The 13188-nt window shown below is 47.7% G+C and overlaps 3 protein-coding genes across 3 annotated transcripts; 1 reads left to right on the top strand and 2 right to left on the bottom strand.

Annotated features, from left to right (window-relative positions):
- Positions 1-1760: 1760 nt before the first annotated feature.
- Positions 1761-2881, bottom strand: BKA67DRAFT_562488 (ribonuclease H-like domain-containing protein). Its single transcript, XM_046102602.1, has one exon. It carries the CDS (start codon positions 2817-2819, stop codon positions 1992-1994), a length of 828 nt encoding a protein of 275 aa, XP_045960298.1. The 5' UTR covers positions 2820-2881; the 3' UTR covers positions 1761-1991.
- A 4037-nt stretch (positions 2882-6918) lies between these two features.
- On the top strand, positions 6919-8138 carry BKA67DRAFT_592123 (parasitic phase-specific protein PSP-1; the record flags this gene model as incomplete). The annotated part of the gene is made up of 4 exons (XM_046104804.1): positions 6919-7213; positions 7282-7342; positions 7443-7865; positions 8021-8138. The coding sequence occupies 4 exons, from the start codon at positions 6919-6921 to the stop codon at positions 8136-8138; spliced, it is 897 nt and encodes a 298-aa protein (XP_045960297.1).
- Positions 8139-9805: 1667 nt separating this feature from the next.
- On the bottom strand, positions 9806-11938 carry BKA67DRAFT_562476 (tubulin gamma chain). Its single transcript, XM_046102601.1, has 5 exons — positions 11702-11938; positions 11603-11643; positions 11157-11506; positions 10321-11079; positions 9806-10261 (listed from the first exon to the last, which is right to left on the bottom strand). The coding sequence occupies exons 1-5, from the start codon at positions 11707-11709 to the stop codon at positions 10037-10039; spliced, it is 1383 nt and encodes a 460-aa protein (XP_045960296.1). The 5' UTR covers positions 11710-11938; the 3' UTR covers positions 9806-10036.
- Positions 11939-13188: the final 1250 nt, after the last annotated feature.

Genomic DNA, 13188 nt, shown 5'->3' with positions numbered 1-13188 from the left:
CCGGCTAGGAAGATAGACAAGAGGACGGCCCAGAGGATAGATAAGGACAGCCCGGAGGACAGATAAGAGGACGACCCTACGGGAAACACACTACCGAAGGAATTATTGTCAGTTGTTTACGAACGTACGAACCGCGAAAGAAAAGATAGCTAGTGTTGGAATATACTATTCGCGGTCTCGTACGACGGTTGACTACGTAGTATAGGTAGTCACCGGCGTGCTGGCAGTAAGCCACCACAGCCACGACGTGGCTGTCGGCAGCCAGCAGCCGTGCGGGTGAACCCCAAACCCCTATCTATAGACCACGTACGAGGGGAAGAATCCCTTCTTCTCCTTCGTACGATAGCGCTGAATAGATCTATTTGTCGCCCAAACTGTACGGAAAGAAATGAATGGAGAAGCCATTCCACACTTATTATTTATAATTCAACTCGAATTTATACTTACATATCGATTAGAATAATTACGATATATCAGATTAACCCTTCGTAATAATAAATGTTGTAATGTGATTAGCTACAGATAAGATAAGAGCTCTTCAATGAAAATATAGATAGCTTCGTGGAATTGGAAGATAGGCAGTGCTAATGGCACCTTGAGAGATGCTAAGGGAGCGTTGCAGCAGCATAGCGCTAACGCGGCGACTACTTTTACTTTGGCAAGAATAAGTTTATTATAAGAGATACCTTATTGTGCATCCTTGACCACTTAAAGTACCATTGGCGATATTTGTAGGAATCTTCCCACGAAGCTTCTCTTTCTCATGCTCGCTATTACTATTCTATGATCCCTCACGTTCAATTCATTCTTGTGTTCATTGTTATAAGTAAATGAGGGGATTAAGCCTAGTATCATTATATTACGATTTAATATTGCAAACTCTCACGCTTTAGTGGATGGTGTTATTAAACCAAGAATCAAGTACCTTGAAGCGCTTGCCTCAAGCACCTAGCGAAAACTATTGCTTACACAATGGATCGGGGAACGCTGTAGTATTCTGAACTTTGAATACGAAAGACTGAAAGTGAGCTGGTTCACAAATGTTATCTTCGAAGATTCAACCAGTAAAACACGAATGTGGAGCGGCAGGAATGTTTCGCCCAAAGATAGCATGTGAGTCTTACAAGTAACATACAGCATTACAACTGCAAACTAGACTACTTCGAATTACACGACCCCGCAGTCTAACAAGATTGCGAGACTCTCTGTGCGCAAGAAAGTTTGTAGCCCGCTCAAAGAAGCAAAAAGAAGAACAAAAGAAAAGCCCAAAGTAAACATGCATTGAAGAGTGTGGGCGTACAAGACGCATGTGTTGGGATACATCAATTGGCCCAAATAACAAAAGCAGCAGTCGTGTAATATGTAAGTCCATAGCCACGGCACGCGTACTTCTAATTTCAAGCCGTAATGCTGTAACATATGATTGGCAGTATCTGTAAATTACGATTGCATTGTCCAGCCTCAATTTCCGAGACTCTCTTTGCAAGAGCTATACTTGTAAGAATGGGTGGCCGTGGCAGACGATGGTCTGTAAGTAAAAACTCAACCTTCCTTCAAGTGAGTCTCATCCTGATTCCAAAGATCCCAAATACAGGCCATTTATACCAGAGAATCTCATAGTGATCAAAATGTAAGCAATGCTTGTGTGAAAATTAGCTGTCGACAAATTTACTACGCACTGGTCTTTCGTCTAGACTTGGAGGATGAAAAGCTCAGAGGATATTGAATTGACTCTGAATTCCAGGAGCTCCTGAGGAGCCCGCTTCTATGGGAGATTCTTGCCTAAGTCAAAAGGGCCGCCAAAAGTTCTCCTCTAACAACGAAACAAGTGTCAAATATTAAACACACTTTTGGTAGACCTCATACCTCCTTTCAAAACTGGTGGCACTGTGTTTCATCACCATCAATCCATTATTTTAACCGTTCATCAGGCAGATGTTCCTATGCCAAGACATTTGTTCGGCGTAAGACTGAATCCGTGGCCCAAAAGGCTACCAACCTTTGGGAATTAACGCTTTTTGTCGACCGTGAGACTGATAGTCCAAAGATTGGGACTCTCGAACCCTTTCAGAGGAAGCCAGGCGCACCTTCTCCCTCTTCTGAACTGTAAGTAAGCTATTGTAATGCGACCATAGCCTAGGTAGAAATTTGACATCTTGCACACAGTAAAGCTTAATAGCTTCCGAGATTGGACGTTCATTGAACACTTTGTAGCTGCCGCCACGCTCCGGAGCGAAGAGATGGAGTCCCTTTTCCTTCGTGTTCTGCCAGGCGATTTTCTCATTCGAGGAGAGTCTCAAGTCCCGCTCGATACACTTAGCCAAGCCGTTGATGAATCTCCCAGGAAAACACCGTGTTGCTAACTCCATCAACTGCAGATCCTGCACTCCTTGAAGGCTAATCTTGTAGTGGCTGTACAATGCGTCGGAGTCATTACGTACGTCAAAAAACACTTTAGGAATCATGCTAGATTCAAGAATATCCTTCAAAGTCAAACCATCCTTATTGCCTGTGGTGAATGCCATGTCTTCAAGAGTATGTATGTCAATTAGGTACGTTTGTTCTGTCGAAGAAATGAAGAGTTGAAGAATGGAGATGGTGCCATGTCTGGAAAGGTTTTCCCCTTCCAGGTCAATGTAAAGAGATGGTGGGTTGGTTGGCAAGTCATAGATAGAGTCGAGAACGGCAGAGAGCTTTGTGGGAGTGTCAATAAAGCTGTAGGGTGCACTTTTTTGAATGTGAACTCCTTCAAGAAATGTTGTGACAGCGGTGACACTATTTTCATCATGTTTCTTTTCGATCTGAACTGTAGTCGTCATTGTGGCAATATGTCGTGCTTTACTTCAAAATGATTGTGAAATTAGATTGCTTTGGAAGTGGCAGTATCGTGTGTGGAGAAAATCTGACGGGAATCTTCCATCTTATGGCTCGACAGACTTGTCACTTATCTACTTGATAACGTAAAGCATGGGTTGCATTATACCTACCAATGATTAAGGATTCAGGCAACTTAATATTGCTTTGCTGGCTGAAACAAGGCATCCTAGTCCGCAGCATAGATGATAAGACGGACGGGCCACTGTGAGCTGTGATATTGCCAGCGTTTGGAAGAAGCAATTTTGGAACGGCAAGGAACGTGAAGAGACCCTCAAAGCGGCGAGCGCTCAAGATGGGCATGTCAATGATTAGAAGGCTGTTGTGGCTCTCGGCTAACCTTTGAACAGTTAGTTGCCAGCCACATCACGAGAATAACTAAACCATTCGCAATCAGCATCAGAGTACAGACTTACCAGAACGTCTCTAGAACGACAGGTACATTATTGAGGTGGCTTCTTTACATTCTCCAGGATACTATCTCGAAACGGAGGAGAGAAGGCGTATAGTCGACGACCTGGCGCACCTATTTTGAAGGGGTTGTCTACATGCAGATAATGCTCGAGCTTGTAGTGGCGATACGGAAAGAGACGCTGGCTGAGGAAGACTGTTCTCGACTTAGATAGGAACAAGTGCTCGTCAAGGCTACCTTGATGATAACTAGACAGGATTAAGAGAGCAGGAGAGGCTTCGTCATTCGTGGAGAAGAAAATCAATTCCGCACATCCCTGGCTTTTCTACGAAGTTGGAATCGTCCTCTCTTATCGCGGCTTTTGCCGATTGTCCTTTAACCCACGTGTTGCACCGTGGCACGGGTACGACATTGCTGTCGCTCAATCAGATAAATATTTGTGGGACCCAAGTACTGCGCAACCCATAAGGATTCGGCATTGATACAGGTAAAGATCTGCATGTTTATCTTGCTACATCAGTAGGTAATGCCTCTCGAGGTCGCGGCAAATAGACTCAATCGCATCGGTCGCGTCCCGACTTCGCCGATGAATTTGTGTATTAGTGTGGCATCGGAGCTAAAGGATGCCGATACCCACTTGCCGATGCAAGAGCGGTAGGGAAACATGATGATTATCCGCTTCAGACTTTGAGGGCTGCGAAACCTTCGTCGTTGGTCGTTTAAAGAATATGAGAACTTCCCATTTCATTTGTACGCGATTACTCTCTGCACCAATCGGCAGGACATGACTGAGCGGAATTCTAAGATCACTAACTTTCTTATGATTTTCATAGATAATGGCCTCCCATAGGCAAAGGAAAGTGACTTGGGATCAAATAACCATGCTTTATATCGTTGAACAAGCTCAAAAGCAAGTTTCTACGAAGATATTGAGGAAGGATTACTTCGACGGCCTCCGAGCATCGGGGCTGATGTTCATGCTAGTATGATTGATGTAGCAGCCAGGCTGTTGTTGGTGCTGGAATTTGTTTCAAGTTCGGCATCGATATGGCCCGGATTGGACAGGAGGATCAGCCCGTAACTTTGCACAACACCACTTTTCAGGCGCCCCCATCCTCAACAGTGATCAAGCCAGGCTTCTCTGATCTTTCAACAAGTGGGATATTGTGAAAAGGGGGAATGGAGATCCCTTTTTACAGATAACCTATCTGAGCACCTCTTGCTAGTTGAGGGCGATTCAAGATTGTGGATATTCCACCATGCGTTATTCTCAAGTGTCGATATGAACAAGCGCGATCATGGTCTTATTTTCGCGCAGTTAAAATTGACTATTAAGCTCGCCCTTTCCCATCTGGTTTTATGAAAAGAAAAGCTGCGTACACTTGCGCTCTTCTTTGCCCAGTCCGGGTACAGTAACCCCCACCCCCCATACGCATAAACTACGATAGATGGCACCACCAAAATGGTTCCAGGGACTCTAAAGTGAGCATCTTATCAGCCCCACACTGACGTTACGTGGAAATTTACCTGCCAAAAGTCGGCAGGTCGAATTGTTTCATTTCTGGAGGGATCGACTTATAATCTTGAAACAAGCATACGATGACGCTATTGAAATAGGGTCCTAGCCAACCAATCTACTCCTCATAACGTCGTCCTATTCTGGCAGACGCAACACCGCTAACCTTGTCACAATGGTGGTACGATCGACATAATGATGTACAATGGTACACATTTTGGACCGCTACGGTTGTTTCAGCTACTACAGTGCTCTTAGGCTTGATAAAATGTGTAGAAGGTGTGTTGCAGGTCTGCAAGGCGTATGTGTCACTGATATATTGATCAACAAGCTCTGGTAGCTGGCTCTAGCGACGGTAATATGGTGATGCAGGGAACAGAACGCTAAAATGCATATCGTTCATTCAATTCCGACCTTCGACGACTATATTCTGTCAGTCTGAAGACTGTTGCGTATGGTAAGAGTCATGTAACCTTTTTCCCACTCTCTCATCTGGCGTCGAGCTGACTTTCAAACGTCATTGACAACCGGAGAGCTTCTCTAGAAAAAGGGGTATAAGAGGCAGATAGATATATGTGGAGGGAATAGCATTCGTTTCTTCATCTTCTCAACGTGGCAAAGTAAGTTAATTACGAGGCGGCGCTTTCTTTTTGGACGAAGGTCTTGATAAAGCTGTGGCAGGCCGAATCTACTTGTCTCCTCATGGAACTTTGACATCCTGGGCAAAAGTAGTGATCGATTGAAGTAATATAATGTGGTGTCTTTTGATCCAATAACGGAAATTAGAAAAAAGGCACAGCATTTTGTGAGCATAGTCTTAAAACGCAAGAAACCCGTAATTTATAGAGATACTAGAAAACTCCCAGTGCTCTATGTTTTTGCATATCTTTTACATTATTATATATTTCTATCTATATATATATGAATGGCTTGTCGACTTTTCGGCACTTTCGAATTCCTTGGCTACGGCAAGACCGGACAAGACACCCCAACTGACTGCGACGTCGACAGGCGGGGCTTGAGCTGCTGAAAACGATATGTGTCCATGAGTATATCCATGAGCGGCGACTAGCAGTAGTGCTGTAAAGCGCAAGGAGTTGAGTTTTGGCAGAGGTAACGAATTGTGATTGTGCTTGTTTTGAAGATGGTGTTGTCATTCTAGCGAACAGACTAATACCAGGGGGAAAAAAAGAAGAAGAAAGGGTTTTAAAGTCTTGCACAGATATATGCAAAGCGACTTCCATCTTTATCAACATCATCATAGTCCTCAGTGCATTCTGCTCTGCCACTTACATCGGATTCGCGCGGACGCCGAAATGATTGTTAGTCTTTCAAATAAGCTTTTGACTAGCCTATTTTAGTGCCAAGTCTAGATACTACGACTATGGTGTTTTGATTTGCGCCAGGGTACCAACAAAGGTAGACAGGTGAAACTAGGCAGCAACACGAGAACACAAATTACATGGAGACTTTGCATAATGGGGTGGCGCAGCCTGTCTCTGATACGCCAAATCTCGTTGGATAGAATTATAGATTGTTGTCTCTGGAAGCCCGAGATCCGAAGCGTTGCTAGCCAAGACCGAAACCCGAATATTGCATGATGAATAGTCGTTCGGGGTTCACCATATCGACGCGTGGCAGCTCAGTAGTCAACGCACATTGAAGGCCGATATCATCATGGAAGCACGTCAGTATATTCTAGGGCGACTTTTGATGTTTTGTTGCGTCCCAAGAAAAAAAATTCAAGATGTTGCACAGCCCAGCTTCTAAGTCGATTGTCCTTTAGGTATACCAACACCGTACACGCGTTCCATGCTACACAGAGCATGCGAGACTTGCCGAGTTGCCCATTATCCTTGTCTATTATGGCACATTCTTAAAATAAATCGTATCGAAATGTGGAGAGACTTGTCTACGTGGATTGGCTTGAGTCAGTCATGCCAATGAGGCTGAGCGCGTCCGTGGTTTAAGATGACGGGAATATATTCGTCGAACCTGGCCACATAAAACTTCCCGACTAGACTTATCTGTTATCAATCACTTTTCTCTTCGCTGCAGACCTCGCGCATCACGTCACCAGGATTCACAAGTTTCGTCCTCGTTCAAAATCCCCGACATGTCTACCGTAGACGGCGCCATCACTTTCGGCCCAGATGCGAACTGCACTCTCGAGATCTGCCCGCTGGAATCGAGCATACTGCAATACCAGCCGTCCGTTCCGGCAAACGTCTTCTTCATCGCCTTCTTCGGCCTGGCCATCGCCGCCCACTCCCTGCAAGGGATCCAGGGGCGCACCTGGGGGTTCGTGGCGAGCATGGTCAGCGGCTGCATCCTGGAAGTCGTGGGCTACGCGGGCAGGCTCATCATCCATGATAACCCTTTCGACTTCGCCGGGTTTCTCATACAGATAAGTGCGCACACCGGCCGCGGACCTCCATCTTCTGACGACAAGACGTTGATGTCTAATTACTTGTGCTAGTCTGCATCACCATTGCCCCCGTCTTCTTTTGCTCGGCCATATACGTGCTGTTATCTCAAGTGTGAGTCCGTACCGAACCCTGTGTTCCTGCTTCGATGCGGGCCAAACGCCCAAGGAAAGCCCAGGCGAACGCGGACTGATACGAAAGAAATAATAAACAGCATTATCCACATCGACCCGCAGATCTCCCGCTTCAGCCCGCGCCTGTTCTACTGGATCTTCATACCCTGCGACATCGCCTCGCTGATCCTGCAGGCGACCGGGGGCGCGCTGTCGTGCGTGGGCACGTCCAAGGACGACATCAAGCAGGGGGAGGACATCTCGCTGGCCGGGCTCGTGTTCCAGGTCTTCACGCTGGTGGTCTTCCTCGGCCTCTTCGCCGACTACCTCGCCGCCTGCGCGAGGGCCACGTCTGCTGCCGCCCGGGGGCGCATCACGCCCCGGGTCAAGGTCTTCCTGGCGTTCTTGCTCATGTCCGTCGTCTTGATCCTGGTCCGCTGTGCGTACCGCATCGTCGAGCTGCAGGGCGGTTATTTCAGTGAGACGTTTCGTGATGAGGGACTGTTTATCGGCCTAGAGTCCGGGTAAGCAGACCTTTTGTTTTCTTTTCGTTCCTTCTTTCCTGTCTTAATTGCTCTTGTTTCCCCCCTTACTCGATTTCCTCTCCTAGCTGTTTTCTTCTTCTTGGTTTGAAACCGTCAAGCTTGTGCCGGTTCCTTCGCTTATAAATCTTTGACAGGGTCATGTGTCTCGCCGTTGTATGCCTAAATATTGGCCATCCTTCCGTTGCGTTTGGTGGTGATAATGCCGAACGAAAATCCGGGTTATTCGAGCTTCAGGAGCGTGATGAGGTCTGAGTTGTGCGGTTTTATTAGTGACGTGGCTGATACTATGGTTATGGGTATGCTGTTCAAGCAAGGGTTAAGATGAGGTCAACATTGAATATCCAGTTTTTCCAGGATCTACGTTTAAAGCAAATTATTGTAACTCTTGATCTGATTTCGGTGGTTGACCTGCCAAAGCATAGAAAGGTGCATGAGAATGTAGCTAATTGTTTCAACTTCGTATCCGCTCGATCGCGTATGGCTATACGCAATGACAGGCATGAACTACAGAGTTGTATTTATTCGGCAGGCGGATGATCGTTTCGAACCTAAAATGGTATATTGTTACCAGCAAAGCCCGAGAATATCCAAGTAACCTAATACAGATTAGCTCCTACTCTTTCCTAACCATCCGTTGGCCGTCACACTACCTGTGATAGATCTCGTCTTGTAAATTAACCAACAGCGTTAGATCATATGAACAGTGCAAAGTTGAGCTATGGGCACTGCAAAGCACATTACTCACAATCTGAAATTTATCGAGAACATCTCAGTAATAGGAATAATTCATCACTAGATTGAAGCATAAAGTTGGAGCAGCAGGTATTGTTCAAGTCATCAATTCATATCTGACTATTTGCTCGGCTCACAATCCTGTAGTGACCTCGCAATGCAAAACCATAGGATATGGATGCAAAATGTTCCCATCCGCACGCCCTATTTCCAATTCAAACGCCATTACATATCATTGCGCCACTGCGCCTTCCTTCATGATGTTGGGTATCGTTTTCTTTATCTGGCAGCCGCATCCTTGGGGGGACCGCTCAGGTTGTCCTTGCCCTCGCGGCCGACATTGCTGAGGTCGACGTCGCCCTTGCTGGCGGGCTCACGGAGACCGGATGTGGAGCCGGCACCGGTGGAGATGTCAGAGGACTGGCCGCCGGAACCGACGTTGACGTTGCGGGCGTCGGCGGAGTTCCAGTCAGAGGCCTGAGGGGGCTGCTCGGGGAGCGGCAAGTTGGACTGGACCTCGGAGATCTTGTCGGCCTTGGATTGAGTCATTGTGATGGGATGCTACGCGTGGAGTTAGCATTAAAGCTAAAAACGAAGAATACATGGTGTAAAGTGTGGAATACAAAGAGTATCAAGGTCTATCATGACGTTCCTGCAGCTTTCGACACTGTTGGATTATCCGCTCGTGCAAAAGTTCCGAGAGATGAAAGACCCAAGAGAGCAGTCTTTTGTACACCCAATACTCTTGTAATCCCTTACTTATACTAGTGGATTTACTTACTGGATAACGAACTTTTGAGAGGTGGTAGTGTTGGTTATTTCGTGGTTTGACTTCAAAGTCTGCGTCTTGATGATAATTATTATTGAATTGATGCGATGAATGAGGAGAGAAAAACCAGATTCGCAATGGTCGTACTGAAGCTTTAATAGACAAAACCGTATGAAGCTCTAAAGCTGCATGGGAGCTTTAGATCCGGTGATAGTGACGTAAATGGAGGGGCTCTAGGCGGCTCTTACAGCGTGACGTCAAATTTGGTGGGGCTCGCGCGACCTTTCCAGGTACCGACTATAGCACCATGAGGGGCAGCTCCGCAGGGTTGACCAGCTTTTAATGCAGCAAATCGGTGCATTGAGTCAACTCATCGGCGGGATCGACCGTTGGGAAGACCATGCAGACGTAATGGTGGAGCGAGTCGAAGGCATGTGAATCGCGGTAGAACTTCCGAGATGATTCTACCTACTTCTGCAGCGTTTGCAACTTTTGCAAAGTTTGATTCTGAACGGCATGAATACCTGACTTGGGTAGCCTAATGAAACTAAAGATCCGTGACACCATCAACGCCGAGCCTCTGACCACATTTTTACATGATTCGTGAAACCTTCTCATTTGGGCAGGGCAGCCTGCATCCACAAATTCATCAACCAACCCGCCTGTCTGTCTCATGAGAGGTGGCCGGTTCGTCCGGGTTCAAGTAATTAGCATCTTCAGCCGCCTCATACTCGGAAATAAGGTCTGTGACTACTTGTCTGGCCTCATCAAATTCGTTCAAGTTTTCGGAAAAGGGTGCTGTCTTTTTGTAACCTTCCATAAAAGCATTTCTCTTACGCATTCCATCATATAGCTTAACAATGCGCCTGAAGAGCTGTGTCGCGGTGTTAGCCAAAGATCCAGTGCTCACGGGTGTGGAATGACGTCGCTTACTGTAGCAATGCTTGTGTGATTTGCCAACATGAGACCGCTGACACGGTGGCTCATGGGCACGTATGGACTCCTCTTGGTCAGGGCAACCTGGATACTGGCCGGACCCCATGGGATGAAGGTTGCCAGCCGCCGTTCTCTGATTCGTAGTAGACTCTTGTGGACATCAGTCGGGTCGACCTCGCCCTGGATGACATTGAGAATGGATATGTAGCAGCTCTTCTTGCCCGGCACTGTCGACACCATGCGGTTCTTCGGTTGAAGCAATCTCCTCATCACATCCAGAACCGTTGTCTTCCGAATCGTCTTGGCTTGTTCAACCTGGTCACCAGTGAAGGGAGTGTAAGCCGTCATCAGGAAGTGGCATCGCGGGGTCGGTATCAGAGATGCCAATATGCTGACAAGGTCGTTATGCATGTAGCCCGGGTATCGTAGGGTGGTTGTGCTTGCTGACATGACTGTCGAGACCAATTGGTTCGTTTGCTGGAATGAAGGCTCCTGCACATGTAGACGATCTGCAGCAATGGAGGACAAGGCCCCGTTGTCAAGCACTACTACCGAGTCGGCGTTCTGGGCAAGCCTTCGCATGGACAACAGGCTGTTGTATGGATGTACGACAACGTTGTCGGCGTTGGTCGTGTCGGGGAATACCGAGTACGTCTGAATGATCTTCTTGGGGAACCTGTCGTTCATTCTCTCGAGGAGAAAGGAGCCGAGACCGGATCCAGTACCACCCGCTATCGAGTGAAGGAGCATAAAACCCTAGCCATGGTCAGTCAGATGTCCGATATAGATTGGGATTCGGATTCAGAATGGGAGACGGTAGACAGCATCCGTACCTCTAACGAGTCACTGCCATCGGCTTCCCTGTCGATCATGTCCATGATCTCCTCGTGTACCGACTCGCCAGTCTGATATCCGTCACCCCAGTTATTTCCGGCTCCTATGCCGCTCTTCCCTATGAAGAAATTCTCGGGGTTGTATATGTTCTTGTAGGGGCCGGTCTGGATGCTGTTCAGGACTCGGGGCTCGAGATCGATGAGCACGGCTCTGGGGATATATCTCGTGTCGTCGCTCTGATAGAAGAACACGTCCTTGCGATCACCGCCCTCTGTGGCAAAGTCTTCCAAGTTGCCATCCTGGTTGATTCCGTGCTCCTGGCATAGCTGCTGCCAGAACTGGCTACCAACTGCAAAGCTGTCAGTGTGTGTTCTTGGGTCTGGCCGCGGGGCTAACTCGGGAGACGACTCGTGGTGGGCAAGGCTCCGGGGCCGAGGATACTAACTGCTGTTGCCGCACTGGCCTGCCTGGATCGTGATGATTTCCCTAGAAGTGGTGGTTAGACTGAGGACGGAGAGGTGTTGGGCTAGGCTTGTCAATATACCGCGGCATCACGAGGGGATCAGGCGATAATGGACTACTAGCAGCGGTCGTGGTCAATGGTCGCTCATGAGTCTGTCGGTTTGATTGAAACGCGCCTGGGAAATCGTGGGGTTGTCTGAACGCGACTGACGTCCATCTGAGGTTAGACCAACTTGTAGGTAACTTATTGCGTTCCTCCAATGGGGGGAGATGGGAACGAACTACAGTTAGTCTAGGTTCTCGTTTGGCGGTTAGCGGGGTGCTAATTTAAGCAATCCGTCCCAGCACAGCGGACAGCAGTCGAATCAATTCAGGGTCCAGCTTCAACAAAAACATAAAAGTGCTATATTGTCCATGCATCTAGGTACATGACATGTCAATCATCTGTCCTACGGTAATGAAATGCAATCGATCAACCTAGCTTATTCGACAAGGCATCTGAATCGCCTCTCACTCAGTATCTTACGAGAACGTTGACGGTTCGGTCGCTTCGTCTCAAATTACCATACCGCAACATCTCGTCCTGATCATGTCTCAGATGAATTTGGCGGCGCATGAAGGGATTGCAATGAATGAACCTTTTTTCTTTCTTGCTTTTTTTCTTCTCTCTCTCTCTCTTCTTCTTCTTCTTCTTTTTCTGGGGTTTTTTTTAACGTATCATGTTCGGATCAATAGTGCTTCACATAAATATTCACTGGAGTTGGAGGCACGGTGTGTGATCCAGCCCGTACCATGAGACGGCGGTTTGACATCCGTCCCAACTCCAACGCCCATTGAAGCATTCGGAGCACGGTCAAATAGTCTACGGATGCGTGCGCTCGGAACAACATGTACGATGCGGACTTCCTCGCTCGCACACACAGCCATCCATGATTGGCTGCCTTTTTGCCCGAAGCAACCACATCAATCGGTAACACTGGTCTGACTGGTGCCGCTTCCCTGGTAAACCATGTTTTGTTCTGTGCCGCCCGCGTTGTTGGGTTGGTCTGGATCTTGGCCAGTCTTGAACGACAGTCCGTCTCGCTCCAACATGAACAGTGTGTAGCATGTCTTAACATTTTGCAACCATGGCCCCATTCATTTTGGTGTGTGTACATAACGGAATTCCATCTTGACTTTCATCTTCGCTACGAAGTTTGCTCTCCAACGTGCATCGCGATACCCAACTGGCGGCGTCTTGAACTGCCACTGCCGCTGCTACCTCACCCCACTGCCAATCAATCGCACCGGCGGGCATAGTGCCCCCCCAGGAATGCACTAAGGTTAGGTTAGGGGTTCAGTCGAGGATCCGCCCCCTAGAAATTGCGGCAACAAGACACAGTCGAGACAGTCCATAGCGAGCTCAGCCATGGAGAGCGCGGCTCCCTACTTCACCAACAACATATTCTACTCGAACAAGGAATTAGGAAAGCGAACGAGACCTGGCACCAGTTCCGGCGAGCCCAGCAACAGCTCATCCGGCGGAGACAAGTCCGGCCTGTTCTCGAGATCCGAGCACCGGCGATCGTC

This window comes from Truncatella angustata (genome assembly GCF_020726525.1).
Source record: "Truncatella angustata strain MPI-SDFR-AT-0073 chromosome Unknown BKA67scaffold_3, whole genome shotgun sequence".
Lineage (NCBI taxonomy): Eukaryota > Fungi > Ascomycota > Sordariomycetes > Amphisphaeriales > Sporocadaceae > Truncatella > Truncatella angustata.
The sequence above is the reverse complement of the archived record's forward strand: the minus strand, read 5'-3'. Positions and strand labels throughout refer to the sequence as shown.